We start from the raw sequence: 19,627 nt of genomic DNA on the forward strand, positions 1-19,627 counted from the left end.
TTGAAAACCCCTGGTCCAAGTCATTGCATTAAAGAAAGCACCCCTGACATTCTTCAAAATTTCTCCATTGGTGTTCTATGGAAGACCAAACATCCAAAATGTATCCTCTGGAATTTGAAAGGTACCAGGATGTTTTTGTCCTCAGAGATAGAGCACAATGAATTTGAGAGGTACTCTAGGGCTTTCCATGCTGTTTGACACATCACACGTCCAAAACACCCCCCAAAGACAATTCCCTTTTTTTTCAAAGCCGTAACAGTGCCATTGTTCCCTCTTTTTCCTCTTTTCATTTTGACGGTTTTGTTAGCCTGACCGCTCATCTGAATCACCCTTTCATCTCCAAAGCCGTAAGCTAATTGGCATTGTCCCCGCACAACCCATTAGGACATCCCTAAATTCACATACAGAGTAAAAAATGAAATTAGTGTCTAAGCCACAATGCACACTTGTTCAAACACGAACATGATAATTAAATAAAGAAAACACAGGTTGAGAGCCGAGAGAAAAACGAACTAATTTTTGCATTTTGATAGTGTGGTCTATAGGATTTACCCGTCTGCTGTGATGTGATGTTAATTTCCTGTTACTACTATAACTCTTTCATTTAACACTTATCTTCGGAAGTCAGTCGGTTTTAAAGGTTGTGCTTCATTGTTATCTTATTCTGTTGAATAGTGTTTCTACAACCAATTGTGGGAGTATTTTACATTTTATTATTAAGGGGAGATTTATTTATTCTGTAATGGTGCGAGAGAGACACGCTATGTGTCTCGGCGGTTTGTGTTGGGCCCAAATTGCGTCTCCAAAGAACAACTCATCATCTCAAAGGCCACAGAATGAGTCTCAAGTGTGTGCGGGGCTGAACCAGTTCTTAAGCCCGAACCCTGGTGTCAAGCTTATTTGTCCCTTCCACTGAACAATAAAGCTTTCAACCCTGATCCTCTATTATAGTAATGAGTCTATGGATCCTAGAATACTTATGAGCATTCGCCTTGAGAATGGGACGTTATCAAAAGTGGAAATATGGGAAAAAAATGGACGTGATCCAACAAGGAACTGAAGAGAGTTTCAAGGCTCTCTTAACTATAAATGACTATTTTTACATGCCACAATATCCAAACTTTCAAGGGCATGCACGGCTTCTTACCTGACAGACAAGCATTCCTTTCATTGTAACAAAGTAGTTTCAAGAAGATCCCAACAAGATAACAACAAGCGGGTGTAATACATGATGTCTGAGTGTGTGTCTGGCCACTCTAGATAAAGACACGAGTATCACCACACTCAATGATGATGGGAAAGGATTTAAACGATATCAACCTTGATGGAACATAAAGTGCACCCCATTCTTTCCGAAACAAGATAAGCCGTATTTGACACCACACAACAAATGAAGCCCTCCTCCACATGGAGAATAGCCTCGAATAGTCACAGCGCAACATTTGTCGTCGCAAAGAACTGAAGCCGTGCCTCCTCATAACAAATTCACTCGTTCTTCGTTGCCAGAATAGCCCTTGAACATTTCTCTTTGAAGAATTCGTTGGTGAAAAGAACTTTCCGTGCCTTTGGGATCCTGGGGTACTATTACACACCTGTCTGTTCACTTCAATCTGATCCATGAACAATTCCTGCATTCCCGTGAAATGCTACTGAGTCGGTTGGTACGTCTGTCTCCAAATCTTACTTCAAAAGTGTGGCTACCAAAAAGTCTTAATGATAGTGTTTATATATTTATTAAAAAGGGCAATCCAAATTCTTGCCTCAATCCATTTCCAAGCCAACATATTTGTAGGCCATGGATTGTCACACTATAATCCTCTTAAAATTCAGTTTGAAATATGATTTAATTGGATAAAAATATGTTTAGAGTAACAAGGCAGCAACTCCATTTGATTGGGTATTGGTTTTAAAGGTAATTTACGCCAGCACCTATTTAGTCATAAAAACGCACTGCTTCCCATAATTGTTTTTGGTGGGATTCTTGTTTCTTTATTTCACAAATAGTATGACAAACCTTTTCCCAGAATGCTGAATCCTTCCATTTGATCTCAAACGTTAAGCAAACACTCTTCAAACTGTGCTCAAATTGTTTTCCCTGCAGCACATTTTTACATTTGAGAAGCACGAATGATGCGTCGACATCAAGTATTAACATCTTTGTGTTATGTAAATTCACCTGAAACAATATTCACATATCTGCATCTGAAGACCCGAAAGATGTTCAGCATGTTGCTAAGCTACCAGGAACGAGTGATACGTTCTTCTGGTCCTTGGTTCAACAAGGAGGTTACCGTCCTACTGTGACTCAGAAACCAAGTATAAGACTGGAATGGACTTGCAAATAGTTTCCTCCTTTGTCATATACAATATTCAATCCAGTGACATTTCCCAACCATTGATCCGCTGACTCCCCACCCAAATGCTAGTGCCATGTTAAATGGCTAGGTTAACTCAGTGACGTGGTACAGAACCTGCGTTGTTAAGATCGGATGAATTCAACCATTCAACTGTGTAGCTGCATATAATAGGGGATCACAGCAATTTGAGCTATTTTAAGAAAGGGCAGTTGTTTATGCAGAGAAAATGGAGATTTCTGGAATGCTTTAAACAAGAGAAGTCTGTAATTTCACCAGATATCAACTCAATATTCATTCTGACTTTTGCAGTAGCCTTAGTTGGTGATTTTAAGAGGGAAGTCTATGGAACAAAACGGTCAAAATATTGACAAATGTCAATATTTCTCCTGAGCCAATGTTAACTTACTGCTAAATATGGCTAATTGTCCAGGAACCCGTCAAAAGCATCCTCGAATGTGGTTCCTATTTGCACACATGTAAATGTGAGATATTGCATTCCAATGGACAGCAATATTAGTGTTTGCACAATGGAGTTGATCTTAATCACATGGGGCTTACTCAACACTAGAAAAACTAGCATTGTCTGTCTTCCCAAAGCCAGGCGAAATGTAGTCTCAGACTGCGTCCAAGTGTCTAGAGGGTTCATCATTCTTATTCAAGGAGCTGCAATGAGAGAGTAGATGTGTCTATTATGTGGGGATGAGCTGAAGAAATTGGATATTAAGTGAAAGAGTTTGAATGGAGTTTTCATGGAAATTAGATCATTTATGAAGTGAAACTGGTGCCATTGAAAGCGATTGGACAATATTGGAGCTTGAATTGAACTTGCAGTGACTGAACTGACCCAGACATGATGGAGTCTCTTCTGGCAGCTGTTGGACTTTGAGACCACCACCTCTCGGGACCCCTACAAACATACAGACTCATTAACGTGCCAGCGGCTCCTTAGTAGCAGTGGACCCTTTGCATGAGAACAGTTATGGTATTATTTGGTTCCTCCACTAACATTTCAAGCAGAGAGCATGCTGAGGTGTTCACTGCTGTCTAGGTATGTGTACGTCTAGGTTAAAGAGATGGAATCCTCCTTATTTAAGGTGTTACTTTATGAGAACAGCAGTAATAGCAATTTGCAGGGTTAAACTGAGGTGCAAGTAAAAGGCATCCAGCCAGCACGAAACTAGCAAGAATTCACACCTTTGTCTCAGATGTAGGCGACCGTGGCGTGAGAGGCTGCTGTTTGCACTGAGAAAGCAAACGCACTGGGGAGAAACTAGTAATCAAATACAAGGCACGGCCTTAAAAGCCCACAAAAGGACATTCGAAAAGAACACGGCGGTCAATTTGTTCATATAGCAACATGACCTTCGAATTAAGTGTGTTCGGCAAATGATGTGTCTATTATGTGGAAAGGGCTTTTTGAGTAAAACAGCCTTGATGGCGTTTTAAACAGCACTTTGAAATGCCACTCATATTAATTTAATTTGCACTCTAGATGTTTATTTTCCATTTGATCTGCAACACGTTACTTACTCTCATGCACCGCGCAAGGGTTCAACAACGCGCAAATTGAATCACCATGACAACAAATGATCTCTTATGTCCTAGTCGGTAACTTCCACGAATTCCAAAATAACTAAAGGCATGAGGGCTCAATGGAGCTTTTTTTCCAAACACAGTAAACCGTGTTGATGTCTACATCCTAGGTAGGCAACTACCTTCCCAGGGAGCATTCTAACTAAAAGTGACTGATTTGTAGCACTCTACATAGTTAATGACACAATACTCTAATAAAAGTCCATAGACGGTGTATAACAAGAATTAACTATTTGACCACTACTTTTCAGTACTAAATGAAATTTAATCATAATTTTGTTACATTTTTGCATTTGCATCCGGAGGATATGGAAGCTTATTTCTGCCATGTGATTATTCCATGGTGGGGACAAACATGACGTACACTCATAACTTAGTGGAAAAAAAGCCAAAATTGTGAGATATAATCTCAGAACTCAAATCACAGCAGTCACTCGGCACTAGTCGAAATGGAGCGGTGAAACATTTCCAATATAGCAGGCGCTTCTTCTACTAGCCCTTGGGCGATTTAGGTCGAGCACCAGTGGAGTATTTAAACCAAAGTGGGCACACTTCACAAACCCTGCTGATGCAGGTCGTTTTTTTACAGTAGAACCAATAGCCAGGGGGATTTACTGCTCTGTTCACAAGACACCATGACGAAGTGCAACGGCCTGACAGGACAACGCTGCCGAAGTCTGTCATTTGTCAATAGGTGATAGTAAGCCCTGCAGTTATGCTACAGAGATGAAGCTGACATTGCTCCGGTTGCTATTTGAATAATGGCAAAATGCACCTACTAGGCACAGACCTAGCTGACTACCAAGCTGATTTCCCTATAACATCACCATCACAAAGACTAAAACATCCATTAGCAACTTAACACATTCGATTTAACAAACAATAGGCATTTAGTGCACATGCTGAATTTTCTTGTCTTTTCAATCGTCTTTTCCCTGCCCATCAATCTTTCGTCTAATTTAGTGCTGGCAGGAGCACATATGTTCACCTTGAATAATGACTGCCAACATCTCGAAGACTAGAAGAGAGAGACAATAATCGAATAAATCTCAACGGAAGCACATTGTGCAAATGCTACACTCCTAAAGGGTTTAATTATAAGTCGCGCTAATATTGAAGCAGAAAATTCTGGTGCCGAGGACAAGTAGGCTACAAGGCTTGCCAAAAACCATGGAATGGCTCAGACACGTCACTAATTGCTCCAGAGCAAACAAATGTGTCTTCTATTTGGAGGCATTTTCAGCTTATTAAAGCACAGAGTGCAGGCATTCAGAATAATTGATTGGCTGTGGATATCATATCAACCTACAGCATGCGAAACAAATCCCATCTGCATATCATCCTTTGAGTGGTGATTTTCAACACAGAGCAATGATTGAAAATTAAGAGCAATAATAAAAAAAAAATTGTGTGGCTTCTTCATGCTTAACGTATTGCATAAATTGAATTTGACTGTAAACTGGCTACAAATGACCCCACCTTAAATGCTTTACAAACCATTCCTGTGCTCGGATGCAACTCTTTTGTTGTTGCTGTTGCCTTTGATTGACCTGTTCATAAAAAAAATATTAAAAATACATTCAAATTGACCTTTAGGTAAACTCAGCTTCCATTAGGTACGGTTGCGTGCTCAAAAAGGCATAAAAAAAAGGTAAAAAAACATTGTGTTAGAGAGAATTAAAGAGTTCCTCATAAGATTTTTGCTCATAAAGTAGTAAAAACTGAATGGATATTACTTGTACATGAGCTGGAATGAAGTGTGACACAATTTGCTATTTTCTTGAAAGAAATTGTTAAATTAAGCAGTAACGCAATTAAAAACTACAGACACTGCAAATCAGAATCAAGGCAGTTGAATGAAACAAAAGACTTAATATGAAAGCAATTACAAGAGACGACCTTGGTGTAAGTTAAAGGAATGTTTTAGATATTCATTTTCTTCCACACAAGCATGCATCAATTGCACTTTAACTTGAAATATTGAACTATTAGATTTTTCTGTGATTGTTGTTTTTAGCTACTCTGCCCTCTGCTGACCTGAATCAATACCTGAAGTATGCTCTGACCTGAATTAAATGAATTAGCATTAAATTAATCTTCTTTTTTATAGCATTAAAGTATTTTATCTGCCATTTTATAGTACTTCTGTGTATAACATACTGTACAGCAAAGGTTTGTGTAGAACTATTCTATAAAGTCACAAAAAGCATTAAATAATTAATAAACAGGACTGAAGCTTCATTTCCATCCACTACTAAAGCCCAAACACTGCAGCCTTCTGTGGATAATTGAAGAAGATTTTGATAAACGATTTAAACCTTGAACAAGTAAGAAAAAAAATGTCTTCATGTCTAGCAATTGAGGAGTGACATCTAGCGGCACAGAATCAAATTACACTTGCCCTTACTGTCGTGAAACCACGTGTCTCCATTTGCCCACAGTTGAGAGGTCAGTCAGAAGATGGCAGAGTCATTGATTTGTAACAACACGCAAAGCAGGTAGAAAACGTGTGTTTTTACAGCTAAATACTTATATATTTAGATATATTTTATAAAACACATTGTTGGCTAGGCCTATTATGCTATAACAATGCAGCAGATTCATACATAAAAGGCGTTTTTCTGTCAAATCCAGGGTGAGTTCTGTGCTGAACAGGGATGTCAGACAGTTCGGAAAGAAGTTCATGTTTGATGGCAACGAGGAGACGTGCTGGAATTCTGACCAGGTGCGTTCATGTAGCCGAGCTGCTCCACGTTTGGATTCCTCATCCGCGTGACCCATTTTACCTATTTATTTAAAAAAAAACAGGGTGAATCCCAGTGGGTTGTCTTGGAGTTTCCACAGCCTGTGAAAGTGTCCGAGCTCCGGCTACAGTTCCAAGGAGGGTTTTCAGGGAAATCTTGCAAATTAGAAGGTCAGTCAACGCAGACAACACCTGTCTAACCATGTGTTTCTGGGCTTATTACGATAAATGGAAATCTGATTGTGGGGGATTTTAGTTTGATTCTTTCTGCAGTTTACGTATGTGGTGCCAAATGAATGCATTTTTTTATGTCATTTGAATCATATTCAACAGATTCTTTCAAAAACTATGATTCATTTAAGTACCAAACTGCCTTAAAGGCATACTCCACCCCATAAAATAAATTGTAATCACTTACCCCCATGTCGTTCCTAATCTGTAAAAGCTTTGGTTGTCTTCGGAACACTATTTAAGATATTTTGGATGAAAACCGGGAGGCTTGTTACTGTACGGCAAGTAAGTTACACTGTCAAAGTCCAGAAAAGTCTGAAAGACTTCGTCAGAATAGTCCATCTGCCATCAGTGGTTCAACGTAACGTTATGAAGCAACGACGATACTTTTTGAACACGAAGAAAACAAAAATAACTAATAAATAATAATTGTATTTGAAAGAAACCAGCGCATCCTTGTGTCGCGGTTGACTCGGAAGATCGTCAGCTCATATTCTTCAAATTGGCGCTACGATGACGTGGAGAGAAACAGGAGAGGAATTGTTGAATAAAGTCATTATTTTTGTTTTCTTCTTGATAAAAAGTATTGTCGTCGCTTCATAACGTTATGGTTGAACCACTGATGGCAGATGGACTATTCTGACGAAGCCTTTCATCCTTTTCTGGACCTTGAAAGTGTACCTTACCTGGCAGTCTATGGGACAGTAACAAGCCTCTCGGGTTTCATCCAAAATATCTTAAATTGTGTTATCCGAACACGAACAAAGCTTTTTGCGGGCTGTGGCCTCGTACCCACGAACGACCAACAAGTTTCAGAAATAAGAGGTAATAATTAATAAAAGACAGTTAAATGTTTTGTTTTCTACAGGTTCTGCAAAAGAAGAGGATCTCAAACATATTGTAGACTTCTATCCAGAGGACAACAACTGTCTACAAATATCCTTCCACGTGGTGCAATATAGTTCTTCAGCACTCGCCACCTTTTGTCATTTTGGCATCAACTTCTGAACCCCGTCACAGTCAGCAGACATTTCCAGTACAATAACCTACTACAGCTTTTCTCGCACAATTGCCCATGTCTTTTATTTATCCCAAGCTTATCAAATCCTTGATTCCTCGCCCACAGTTTTCCCGTTCAAGATGCCGCTTCGGTTCAGAGGCTGAAAATAGTGTTTGAAAACAGTGCCGACTTTTTTGGAAGAATAATTGTTTACACTTTGGAAATCCTGGGGGAAAAGGTTTTGTAATGTTTCGAGAAAAGGACAAAGAGGAAGTATGAAGAGTAGTATTCCACCTACTCACAGGAAAAGCATAAACTGATGTTACTTCTGATTTCATTTCCTTCGTTTCTACAGAGCCTCTGTGGATTATATTCTATATAGTCTTTTCCGGTCAACACGCATGAACTGCATGTCTGTAAAAGTGTTTTTTAATTAAATATAAGATACAAAACCAGTTCTCCACACTGTCCCATGTCAAAATAAACTATGCAGGATAATTATAAAGTCTTGAAAGAGCAGTCCACTGCTTCATGTGTCGTCAGACACTGAAACTGGTCCCCGAAACAGCTTCAAAATATGATCTTCAAGCAGTTTTTGCACTGCAAACAAGTTGGTAGGTTTGTCAGTTATTAATTAACAATTTAAAATGTATTATTGGTTATATCAGAATACTGTAAGTAATGACTCTTGCCTTTCTTGTGGCCCAATGCGACGGCGAGAGCAACAGGACTGTAGCCAGAGTCTGCCTCAAACGTGATATCTGCCCCACATCCTAAACACAAGCTTACTTTAGTTCATCATCACAAATAATAAAATGCGTGATTATTTTGAAAAGACTTACTCAAGAGAGCTTCAACACATTTTATGTGATTCCCGCGAACTGCATACAGAAGAGGGGTCCCACCATTCTGTAAAAAAAGTTTCAGTTTTTACATAAAAAAAAAAAAAACATGCAGTATTTAGTGGTTGTGTGGTATTTTTAATAGTATGTACTATTTTCAGAATAATTAAACCGCTCATACCCAGTCATAGGAATCGATATCAACGCCATGTTGTAGGAGAATATTAACAATGTCTGCAAATCCTCCTGCGCTGGCCAAAGACAGGGCACTTTCTCGTTCCCGAGCCACTGTTCTCGGATCTGCTCCCTGATATTATAGAAAAGAAATCAAATGAAAAGTAAACGCTATACATTCTCCAGCCTCAAGTGGCTAAGAAAACGTGTCTTTCTCACCTTCTGAAGGAGGAACTCCACCATCATTATCTCTCCGAATGCAGCAGCCCACATTAGTGGTGTGAAACCTCGCTCATCTTGACTGTTAAGCAGAGAGCTGTCTGCAAGAGAACCCATACACACATATATATACAGTGGAGGTCACAATTAGAGAACAATCTATGAATACTTGATTTTTTTCTGAAATATTGTTCATTGCTGGAAATTTAAAGTAATATAAGCTGTAGGTATACCACAGTGTTCAACACTGCATTTTTTTCTGCTCACGATGAGAACATTTTGATTATTGTAGACATTTTTAGTAGATAATGCTTGTAAGTAACATATTAAATTAGGAGGAAAAGCCTGAACGAAAACAGTATTTTTGTCACATGGCCTCACATGTATCTAAATGTAAAAATACAATTCATTTAAAAAAAAATATATATATATTTTTAGTTTTTTGTCCATACCTCTGCTTGGAAGAAAACAGAGAAGCCACGCCTCTTGGAACTTTAATTGAACACCCCGACTTATATTAAAAATAATTTATTTATATGATTTTGTAATATCTGTGTCACATATTTTCTTGTGTGTCGTGGTAGATAGGACCCTTATGATTACAGAAAAACTGTTTTGAACATGGTAATGTTCTCACAAACTGCACCACAGTGTTTCAGACCAGAAAGCCCTCCAGCGGGTGGTGAAACTGCCCAATACACCACTGGCGTCGCGCTATACCTCCACCAAAGACGTTTACCACAAACACTGCCTAAGGAGAGTGAGAAGTATCATTAAAGACTCCTCTCACCCCAATCACAGACTGTTCACTCCTCTCCCATCGGGGAGATGTTATAGGAGTGTTTGCTGTTGCACCAGCAGACTCAGGAACAGTTTCTTTCCCTCAGCGGTCAGCCTACTGAACTTCAATCTCAAGCGCTGAACACTACATCCTGGATACACCACCTTAAAAAATAAAGTGAACTGAACAATAACCTCTCTGCACTCCTCACTCACAATGTTCTTATTATTCCCTCTGTTATTTTGCACATTTCTGATTCTTTGCACATTTCTACTTCTGGATGTCGTTTGCACGGTTAATGGTCATTGGCCATGTATAATCTTTTGATATTTGCATACCTCACAATGCACCTTCTTTTTATACTCGCTGTATAATGCATCTTCAGTTTATACTTTCTTTGCACCCTGTGTTGTATGTACAGACTTTTGCATTGAGCTGGTCTCTGTCCTCCTACATCATAACTTTCACTATATGTCATAAAGCTTAATGTATATACACACATTCTATGTTTGTTTTATATACTCGGTTATTTGCACTTCCGATTAGATGCCAACTGCATTTTATTACCTTTGTACTTGTACTCTGCACAGTGACAATAAAGTTGAATGGATTCTAATGGATTAAAACATATATAACAAGCTGGATGTACATTAACCTTACATCTTAAAAGAAAAAAAAAGACTCCATTTTAAAGTCTTGTGAACATCTCTGACAGAACATCTCTAGTTTCTCTAGTATCTCAGTGAAGATTCGAGAAATGTTGCCAGTTGGATTGAATCAGCAGCAGGTGCCAGATTAACACCAATAACTATTAATATCTGTAAGTGTTCTCTAATTTTGATCAAAGTTATTTTCACGTATCTAATTTGGGTTGTTTTATACTGTGCTCTGGAAAACTATTAATTTATGAAATATGCTTTTAAAAATTGCACTTCTACTCCTTTTAGTGTTTACATCAAATATGACTAAGTAAGCAGTGACCTTGAAATTTAGAAAATAGGTTGATCTCAACTGTATTAATTTATTCATGCATGAGCTGGATACACATTTATTTATTTTATTCTTTTTTTTATTATTATTCTTTTTTTTATTAAGGCACGTGTGACTTGATACCTTTGGACAAATGTACCTCCAGCTGTGAAATCTCCCCATGGGCTGCCAGCTGATGAATTGAGAGGTCTAAAAGACATAATTAAATGCCGTAGCTAATTATACTTTAAAAGACTATATTTAATATTTTATGCCTTTGAAATCTGCCTTTAATAAAGCGTATATAGAAGAAGGTGTGAGACTCACTGTCTAAAGTGGCCGGTCGGACTGTGACCTCATTCCCACGCTGTTTATTCGTCAGAGTGGTCGAATGGTTTACAGCATTCTCGTCAGGTCGGGTTTCCATAATCACTTCTTAAACCTGATTTAAAATGTGCGCAATATAGAAACATATAGAGACAAGATTAAGTACTAATCAAGATAGCACCAATTTTCGTTCATGATTAGTTAAATAAACTAAGATAAAATAACAAAATTTGTCTTATGAAAAACTTACCTTAGATTTTTTTAACTTTATGAGAAAACATGATCTTAAACTTAACGGGTTCGTAAGATCGTATAGGCTGCTTTCGTTTCCTGATTCGTTAAAAGTGAAACTAAAATAAGAGTCTTGTGCATTGAGCTCAACAAACTCAAACTCTATTTAATGATATCGTATGAAATATTAGGCTGCTTTTCCTCATGATATATATTTTACTTTTGGCTGCAAAAATGAATTGCATCTTTCTTAACTATTAAAGTTGGAACAGTAGCTTTAAGTGGGGTTCTTGAACGAGTCGGGGGGGTTGAACGAATCTTTTAAGAATCGTTTTGATTCACTTTCATGTGCTGACTCCTTGAAACGTGTGACTGCTTTACTGTCTTCGAAGACTGACTGTAGCTGGAGCCAATAGGATTTGAGTGCTGGCTGGGAAAGAGTATTTCATTGGTTGAATCTGATCATTACACCCCATTCATCTATCTAATTTTATTTATTCATTTTTGTTTTTGTCTTTTTCAATAGTCCATAACAGTCAGCCCATCAGCTTCCTAAATAGTTAAATATTTGGGTGAACAATAATATATATATATATATATATATATATATATATATATATATATATATATATATATATATATATATATATATATATATTAAGTAGACTTAAAAATAATAATAATAATTTCAATACGATCATTACAGTCATGAACGACTCTGTATTTTGAGCGAATCGTTCAATGACTCGTTACCTGTCTATGGTAAACATCTGCAGAACGGGCCACTGAACGATTCAGTGAACTAATCTTACTGGTGAACCGATTCAAAGTATTCGAGTCACTGAGATGAATCGTAATGGCATGAACAAGTGGCTAGGAACTACTTATTGGCCAAGTGTTTTCCTTCGGATGATGTTTTGGGAGGAATCGTAGGGGAACAGCTACGCTTTCATAAGGAATTGTCTACATTTATATCACTCATTAATATTTAATAAAGATGGAGGACCAAGAAATGCAATTGAAAGTAAAAAGAGGTAACGTTACCACGGATAGATTGAGAGTTTTCATGTCTATAATCAACAACGAGTGAGTGTACTTGTGTATGCACGGTCTTGAACATTTAATTTAACGTTATATTACTGAATTATTAGACGCGTGTCTCGATAATAGTCTGATTTGAGATTACACATCATTTGTTATGCACCTGATGAAAAGACACTGATCACGTGTTTTGTTTATTTCTGCAACAGTGAGTGATAAATTCACCGAGAGCATGTATGTGTTGGCCAATGAGCCGTCGATAGCGCTTTACAGGTTACAAGAGCACGTGAGGAGATCCCTGCCAGAGCTCGTACAACACAAGGTGCGGTATTTTATTGTGTTTAATTTATATTGCCCAGCCTGTAGTACAGGAATACAGACAGTATAGTTGCCTAAACACTGTAATGTTTTTTTTTTTAAGATATTTGCCTGAATAATTAACATTTGAGTTGCCATGTTAGAATTCTACTTTACATTATAATCTGTAAATTATCAAATAAATACTTTTTTTTTTGCTGGAAAACAGTGTTATACTGTGTAATATATTACTGAGTTATTATTTCATGTTGAAAGCAACTGTTAAAAACTAATCTTTTTTAAATAACCTTCACTTACAACATTTGAGTTGCCATACTAGAATCCTACTTTACATTATAATCTGTGAATTATCAAATAAATACTTTTCCTGGAAAACAATGTTATAGGCTACTGTGTTATATATTACTGAGTTATTATTTCATGTTGAAAGCAACTGTTAAAAACTAATCTTTTTAAAATAGCCTTCACTTTCTATTATGACTTAAGCTTTTTAATAAGGTGATATTTTTTTCTGTTTTAAGTTATGTCATGTTTTATTGTTATTTATTGTATTTTAAGTTTTAGCGATTTGTGTATGATAAAAGCACATTATAAATAAAATGTGTTATAATCACATTAACAAGACTAAAAAGATTAGTTCACCCCCATGTCGTCCCAAGATTTTCTTGTCTTACTTTCTTCATTTGCAAAGATATTAGGTTTTTGAGGAAAACATTCCAGGATTTTTCTCCATTTAATGGACTTCAGTGGTAGCCAATGGGTTGAAGGTTTCAATGCAGCTTCAAAGGGCTCTATACAGGAATCTTACCTAATCTTATCTTTTAAAAAATAATAATTATATATATCAATTTTTAACCACAAATGCTCATCTTGCTCTAGCTCGACTTCATACATTACATAGTCATGTAGTTACGTAGGCTGAAGTACCAACCCAGTGTTTACAAAGCAAACGTGCAAAGAATGTAAAATGCCCTGTACAAAAAATGTCAAAGATGTCAGATGATTTTGAAGTCTGAGGAGAAAATGAGACTTGAGTTTTCTGCTCAACTCTACCTTTTTGAACTGTAGTACAGTGGCGAAGAGCTAACCACATGTGACCTTTCCAACATTACATAATGCGAGAATTTGCAGACACCCATCACAGAGCTAATGCAAGCTAGTGCATTTGTGGTTTAAAATTATGTAACTTTTTATATATATATATATATATTAGTTTTTAAAGTAATTACTGATCGTTTGGCTAGATAAAGACCCTTATTTCTTGGCTTGGATCGTGTAGAGCCCTTTGAAACTACATTGAAACAATTTGCCATTTGGACCTTCAACCCATTGGCCCCCACTGAAATCCACTATATGAAGAAAAATCCTGGAATTTTTGTTCTTTGCGTATAATAATCAAACTATATATTGGTTGTTATTATATTAGCTAGGGGTGCTCCGATCACGATCGGCCGATCGTTATGCGCATCTCGTCAGTAAAGCCGGTTTTCTAATCAGCGGTTAATTCCATCAGGTGCTTGATTTCACATTGAGCAGCTGTTACTACACAGAGCCGTTGTTAATAGAGAAGATGCGCAAATCCACTTCATTTTCAGCGTTTTTTGGCGTATTTTCCCAGTTAACAACGGCTCTGTGTAGTAACAGCTGCTCTATGTGAAATCACGCACCTGATGGAATTAACCGCTGATTAGAAAACCGGCTTTACTGACGAGATGCGCATTAACGATCGGCCGATCGTGATCGGAGCACCCCTAATATTATCAAGGTGACTGAAGTGTCGTGATGAATTTGTAGACAGACATGCAGAGTTGGGAGGAACAAAGTCAGGGAGCAATCTACACTGTTGAATATGCATGCAGGTAAGATATGCATTACATAAATTAATGATTTATATCAGTGGTTTTCAACCTGTGGTCCAGGGCCCCCTAGTGGGTCGCGGTGGTATTGTAGATGGGCCGCCAATTATTTTCTGTTCATTTCCAGTCCATTCTAGGACTGTGCGATTAAAATAAATCGTCGTAAAATCACGATTTGACTGTGCGCGATTTCTAAATCGATTTACAGCACGATTTTCCACGATCCAATCAGAATGCATTGCGCCTAGCGCGAGAACAGAACAGACTGGGCATATGCCTAACTCCAGGTTCACACTCTGTCTGTGATGTGCCTTTTTTCCGAGCCCATATTAACAGATCAGAGCGTTCACACTGCACGCGGTAAAAGGCTAGAAATAAAAACGTGGGAAAATAATTAATATCTAACACATGAGCATAGAGAGAATTATGCAGGATGCAGTTTAAGTGAGAGGAGACACGTTTTAAGAGCGCACACACTGAGCAAGCACATCTGGTTTTGTGACAGAGCAAAGGAAATCTGCGTGCAAACAGAGAGATTCGCACTCGTGCATTACTTTTATGTGCTTTCGCGTTATATTTATGCACTCTCACTGCTGACCGCATACACATACTGTATACACACTGCAAACACCTGAGGCACCGCTTCAATTAATGAGCTCTATGAACAATGCACGGCAAAAAAGAAAAAAAAAGTCCCTGTACACGGGGTCTATACAAGTCTATACACTTTGTTACATCTTTACTATAGTGATAATTTAGACTTACTGTATGTCTGTTCTAGAGATGTTACAACTTTTTGATAAAGCTCTATTTGGTTTTCTTTTGGAAATATGTTTCAAATTCATCCTGAATGTATTATGACTATAAAAGCATATCGGTGTGTGTCACAATCGCAAAATTGATCAAAGAAATCGCGATAGTTTTTTTTTTCATAGTTCATTGAATAAATAAAGTGAACAATCTAGCTTCTGAGTACTTAGTTATTAACCTATCAGTTGCGGGGTCATTTAATTTTTTTGCAGTGGGCCGCGCAAACATATGTGTTTGGTTGTGTGAGCCGCGAGTTGAAAAAGGTTGGGAACCACTGATTTATATTATGTAGTATTGTATTTAATGTGCTTCATGTCTGTTTTTCAGTGCGGTGAAAAGCATGACAAATAGTAGTCTCTATTTCAAGAACATAGACGGTCTGCTCAGGCAAGCCATTTCACTGAAGGAACAGATCGGCAGCACGCAGGGTCGAAGGTTCTTGTCACTATCCATTTTTAATGCTTATTAAATTGCATTTACATTATTATTACTATGTTTAGTTTTGTCTTATACATCACTTCACTGTTAATTGTAAATGTGCCTTACTGTAATTTTTCTTTGCTCGTTTGCTTCACTTTTAATTTGCTCACTTTTTCTGTTTTAAACATACATGTCACTTCAGTGCTGTGACCAATACACCCACACACACTTCAGTCACACCACCTTGACTCGTGGATATCTTTCTCCAAGGTTAGTTTTGCTTCATTTTTGCTTCTTTCTACACCTGCTTCATGTACGTAAGTTCCATATAAAACATTTTGTACCATTATATCAATTCAATTCGGCTTCTCCCACACTTTTATTTTGTTATTATGTGGAATGTCATTTAAAAATTTCATTTTTCATCGCAACTTTTAAAGTTGTATTTTTCTGTATCTATCGTTCACTGCAGTCTTTTCAATAGACAAAACATAAACATGTCTTTTTTTTTTTTTTAAGAAAAAGCTACATAACAGCTACATAATTTTCAAGTATTTCAGTAGTAATTTCACAATATTATTTAACCTTTTTTTCCAGTTAATGTTCTAACACCTGTAAGTTGATATTGGGTGTACAAAAGCATTTTTTTAATATACATATTTTGTTATAAATGTCATAAATAATTTGCCTGACTTCTAAGAGAATAGTGTACAGACACAGCATTTATAAGAAGATAAATATCTTATGCAGACCAAGGCTACATTTAATTGATTACAAATACAGTAATATTGCTAAACATTATTACAATTTAAAATAACTTTTTTGTATTTTAATGTATTTAAAAAAAGTAATTTATTCCTGTGATGGCAAAATGTAATCTTAAGCAACCATAACTCCAGTCTTCAGTGTCACATTTTAATATATAATATACATTTTAATAATATTTCACTATATTACTGTTTTTGGAATGTTTTTTAGAGACTTATTCTGAACTTTTGGCACAAGTGTGTTTGTTTGTATATTATGCACATTAAATATACACATATACTGTATTATATAATGCCCAACTTGACACCAAATTAGATGTGTTACCATTCAAACTAAAGTTGAATTCTTGATTGTGGTTTTACGAGAAAGTACAGATCTCATCTCACTGTTGACCCCGTTCCAGGGTTTGACCTGTGCTCGAAACAAAGTCAAGGAGCATGGCTGTGAAGAAAAAACAAAAAATAAATATTTATGTCAAACCATTACCTGCTATGACTGATAAATTGTTTTTTTTTTGTTTTTTTACAGAAAAAGAGCTTTGGATCCTGGCATGCTTAAGGATGGAGGAGAAAAGCATAGCTCTGGGATATAAACTGATGAAGACCTGAACGATATACTTTATTCAATTGGTGTCACCACTTCTGATTGATAATGATTGCTATTTTAAAGTATTGAAGCCCATTTCCACATCCAATGTTAAAAAAGAAAAAGAAAAAAAGAAATTCATATTGTGAGATAAAGTCACTATTGGGAGATATAAAGTTGAAGCCTGGACCAAAAAAACAATCATAAGTAGCATAGATATATTTGTTGCAATAGCCAAAAAAATATTTTATGGGTCAAAATCATTGGTTTTTCTTTTAATTAATTAATATTAAGTAAAGATCATGTTCCATTAAGATATTTTGTGCATTTTCTATTATAAGAATATCAAAAATGTATTATCATTAATGATATGCATTGCTAAGGACTTCATTTGGACAACTGTAAATGCGGTTTTCTTAATATTTAGATTTTTTTTTTGCACTCTCAGATCACAGATATTCAAATAGTTGTATCTCGGGCAAAAATTGTCCCATCATTACAAACCATACATCAATGGAAAAAGGTTATTTATTCGACTTTCAGATCTCACGTTCATAAAATTGACCCTTATGACTTTTTTTGGTCCATGGTTACCTATTGCAATTGCAAGACTTAGTGTAACTTTGTAATATGAAGTTATGTTATAAAATGTAAATACGCAAATAGTAAATTTAACATTTCAATTAGGGAAAAAAATTGCAACTCCAATAAAAAATTTTTATTGTGAAGTTTAATGTCACACTGCAATATACAAAGTCACATTATGAGATATAAATTCAAAATTTAAGGCACAATTGCAAGAAATAAAGTCACGATGACCACTTTTTTTCTTTATTCTGAGGCAGAAATGGGCTTCCATAATAAATAGCCATAAGTAAAAAAAAAAATAAAATAAAAAAATGTTAATAAATATTTGGTGTAAAAGATGTAAGGATGAACATATGATAATTATAAGCTGCTTTAGGTGTTTTGGTTACAATTTGTTCACATTTTGAACAGTATTTAGTTGTGTAATGAGGATAATGTAACCATGTTCTGTAAATGTGTATATACTTACTCTAATGATTCAAGTTTTTAAATATAATTAATGAGATGACTTCCATGTGTTTTTTGTGTAGCACTTAACAACTAAGTAAACTGAAACTCTCAAGGCAAAACAACCCTGCTATCCAATAGAAACCAGTCGGCCCTTTGGATATAAGCAAAAAACTGAGATAAATGTTTCTTATATGGACTAGATGCAAGGTCTCAATTTGCAAAACAAACACTGATTTCAAAGACCTACTAGAATTGGCAACATCACGCTCTTCTTTGAATTCGAAATTATTTCAAATGTTTAAACCTGGTTTATATCCAAAGTCCTGGAGGTCAAAATAAAATTCAAAGTCCAGTAAATGTCAATAACCTTTGATATACAGCGTGACCCCAACAAACGTATTCGAATGCATTGTTTCATAACTTTTCTCTCAGTGAGTTTTAGTGGATGAAGACATGTTCCTCAAGTTCTCCAGGTGTGATTCATTACATTTACTACAAATATGTTCCACTGACAACCAAAAACTAAAATAGTTTTACAACTATTTGAAACACAAACTCTTTTTTGATGAATGTTCTTCTAGAAAGTGTATCTTTCTTTCAAATAAATGCCACTCATTTGGTTGGAGATTCCGATTAAGTGTCCACAGAAGTAAGTTTCTCCGTCCGTACCTTTGTGTGTCTGGTTCTCCTCGGTTTATTTCAGCAGCGAGAGATAGCTGTGAAGCAAACACACAACAACTGAGCCCAAGTTGAGTGTCAGAGACGAGGCTGAGAGGACCGGAGAAACGGACATTAACACAGCTGTGACCTCATTCGACCCGAGAATAGGCGAATCCTTTCTAACAGCCTCTTGTGTTTGGAGCTGGAACAGCAAAATGACGGACAACAGGGACATTATTGCGGATAAAATCCCTAAAAACGCAAGTACCACAAGAGAACGCGGACTGTAGGAATGCGTCATGTCCGACAGTGAATAATGTCCGATTTACCACATAAACAAACAGTAGTCCATCAAAAAAATGACGTTTTATACTTTCTCACTGTTTTCTGATTGCGGGTTTCTTGACGAGGAAAACAAACGGCGCGCGAGAGGGTGATGTGGAATGCGCGTGCTCTCGCGCCGCTGACATGCAGTCAGAGCATGTGATCCACTTTAAATCCCCAGACTAAAAACTTTTTTTTTTTTTTTCATTGAACAATGGAGATCTCATCTGGATTTATTTGCCCAGGCAATGCAGCATCATACTCGTCATGTACCTGTTAAGTTTCAAACATTGTGCAGAGTAGTACAAACTAGAAAAAGGAGGGATATAAGAATAGTAAA

The 19,627-nt window shown here is 36.7% G+C and overlaps 3 protein-coding genes across 8 annotated transcripts; 2 read left to right on the forward strand and 1 right to left on the reverse strand.

Annotated features, from left to right (window-relative positions):
• The first annotated feature begins 5,853 nt into the window (after nucleotides 1–5,853).
• Nucleotides 5,854–8,376, forward strand: LOC113064891 (nuclear receptor 2C2-associated protein). Its single transcript, XM_026235890.1, has 5 exons — nucleotides 5,854–6,448; nucleotides 6,585–6,675; nucleotides 6,759–6,864; nucleotides 7,793–7,860; nucleotides 8,049–8,376. The coding sequence occupies exons 1-5, from the start codon at nucleotides 6,411–6,413 to the stop codon at nucleotides 8,169–8,171; spliced, it is 426 nt and encodes a 141-aa protein (XP_026091675.1). The 5' UTR covers nucleotides 5,854–6,410; the 3' UTR covers nucleotides 8,172–8,376.
• Nucleotides 8,377–8,391: 15 nt separating this feature from the next.
• LOC113064890 (DNA-binding protein RFXANK-like) lies at nucleotides 8,392–17,186 on the reverse strand. Of its 4 annotated transcripts, none has more exons than XM_026235886.1 (8): nucleotides 17,005–17,185; nucleotides 11,237–11,351; nucleotides 11,054–11,119; nucleotides 9,160–9,260; nucleotides 8,948–9,073; nucleotides 8,767–8,833; nucleotides 8,617–8,697; nucleotides 8,392–8,524 (listed from the first exon to the last, which is right to left on the reverse strand). In XM_026235886.1, exons 2-8 carry the CDS (start codon nucleotides 11,334–11,336, stop codon nucleotides 8,454–8,456), a joined length of 612 nt encoding a protein of 203 aa, XP_026091671.1. In that variant the 5' UTR covers nucleotides 11,337–11,351; nucleotides 17,005–17,185; the 3' UTR covers nucleotides 8,392–8,453. The 4 variants fall into 4 exon arrangements, with proteins under 4 accessions (XP_026091671.1, XP_026091670.1, XP_026091673.1 ...); XM_026235885.1 differs by lacking the exon at nucleotides 17,005–17,185 and adding an exon at nucleotides 11,487–11,760; XM_026235888.1 differs by lacking the exon at nucleotides 11,054–11,119 and having other exon boundaries at nucleotides 17,005–17,186.
• borcs8 (BLOC-1 related complex subunit 8) lies at nucleotides 12,341–17,632 on the forward strand. Of its 3 annotated transcripts, none has more exons than XM_026235891.1 (5): nucleotides 12,341–12,501; nucleotides 12,718–12,830; nucleotides 14,621–14,685; nucleotides 15,820–15,927; nucleotides 17,209–17,629. In XM_026235891.1, exons 1-5 carry the CDS (start codon nucleotides 12,465–12,467, stop codon nucleotides 17,270–17,272), a joined length of 387 nt encoding a protein of 128 aa, XP_026091676.1. In that variant the 5' UTR covers nucleotides 12,341–12,464; the 3' UTR covers nucleotides 17,273–17,629. The 3 variants fall into 3 exon arrangements, with proteins under 3 accessions (XP_026091676.1, XP_026091677.1, XP_026091678.1); XM_026235892.1 differs by lacking the exon at nucleotides 17,209–17,629 and adding an exon at nucleotides 16,115–16,182; XM_026235893.1 differs by having other exon boundaries at nucleotides 12,403–12,553; nucleotides 17,209–17,632.
• The last annotated feature ends 1,995 nt before the right edge of the window (nucleotides 17,633–19,627 follow it).

The sequence above is a fragment of the Carassius auratus genome, chromosome 47 (assembly GCF_003368295.1).
Source record: "Carassius auratus strain Wakin chromosome 47, ASM336829v1, whole genome shotgun sequence".
Classification (NCBI taxonomy): Eukaryota; Metazoa; Chordata; class Actinopteri; order Cypriniformes; family Cyprinidae; genus Carassius; species Carassius auratus.

Excerpts from the sequence above, each read along its gene's own strand:
- borcs8 (XM_026235891.1), top strand. The coding sequence starts at position 12,465 with ATGGAGGACCAAGAAATGCAATTGAAAGTAAAAAGAG. Across the intron at positions 12,831-14,620 it reads CAGAGCTCGTACAACACAAG|ACAGACATGCAGAGTTGGGA; the intron begins GTGCGGTATTTT and ends ATGAATTTGTAG. Across the intron at positions 14,686-15,819 it reads ACTGTTGAATATGCATGCAG|TGCGGTGAAAAGCATGACAA; the intron begins GTAAGATATGCA and ends TCTGTTTTTCAG.
- LOC113064891 (XM_026235890.1), top strand. The coding sequence starts at position 6,411 with ATGGCAGAGTCATTGATTTGTAACAACACGCAAAGCAG. Across the intron at positions 6,676-6,758 it reads CGTGCTGGAATTCTGACCAG|GGTGAATCCCAGTGGGTTGT; the intron begins GTGCGTTCATGT and ends AAAAAAAAACAG. Across the intron at positions 6,865-7,792 it reads GAAATCTTGCAAATTAGAAG|GTTCTGCAAAAGAAGAGGAT; the intron begins GTCAGTCAACGC and ends TGTTTTCTACAG.
- LOC113064890 (XM_026235886.1), bottom strand. The coding sequence starts at position 11,336 with ATGGAAACCCGACCTGACGAGAATGCTGTAAACCATTCGACCACTCTG. Across the intron at positions 11,120-11,236 it reads CCGACCGGCCACTTTAGACA|ACCTCTCAATTCATCAGCTG; the intron begins GTGAGTCTCACA and ends TATGTCTTTTAG. Across the intron at positions 8,698-8,766 it reads ATGTGTTGAAGCTCTCTTGA|GATGTGGGGCAGATATCACG; the intron begins GTAAGTCTTTTC and ends GCTTGTGTTTAG.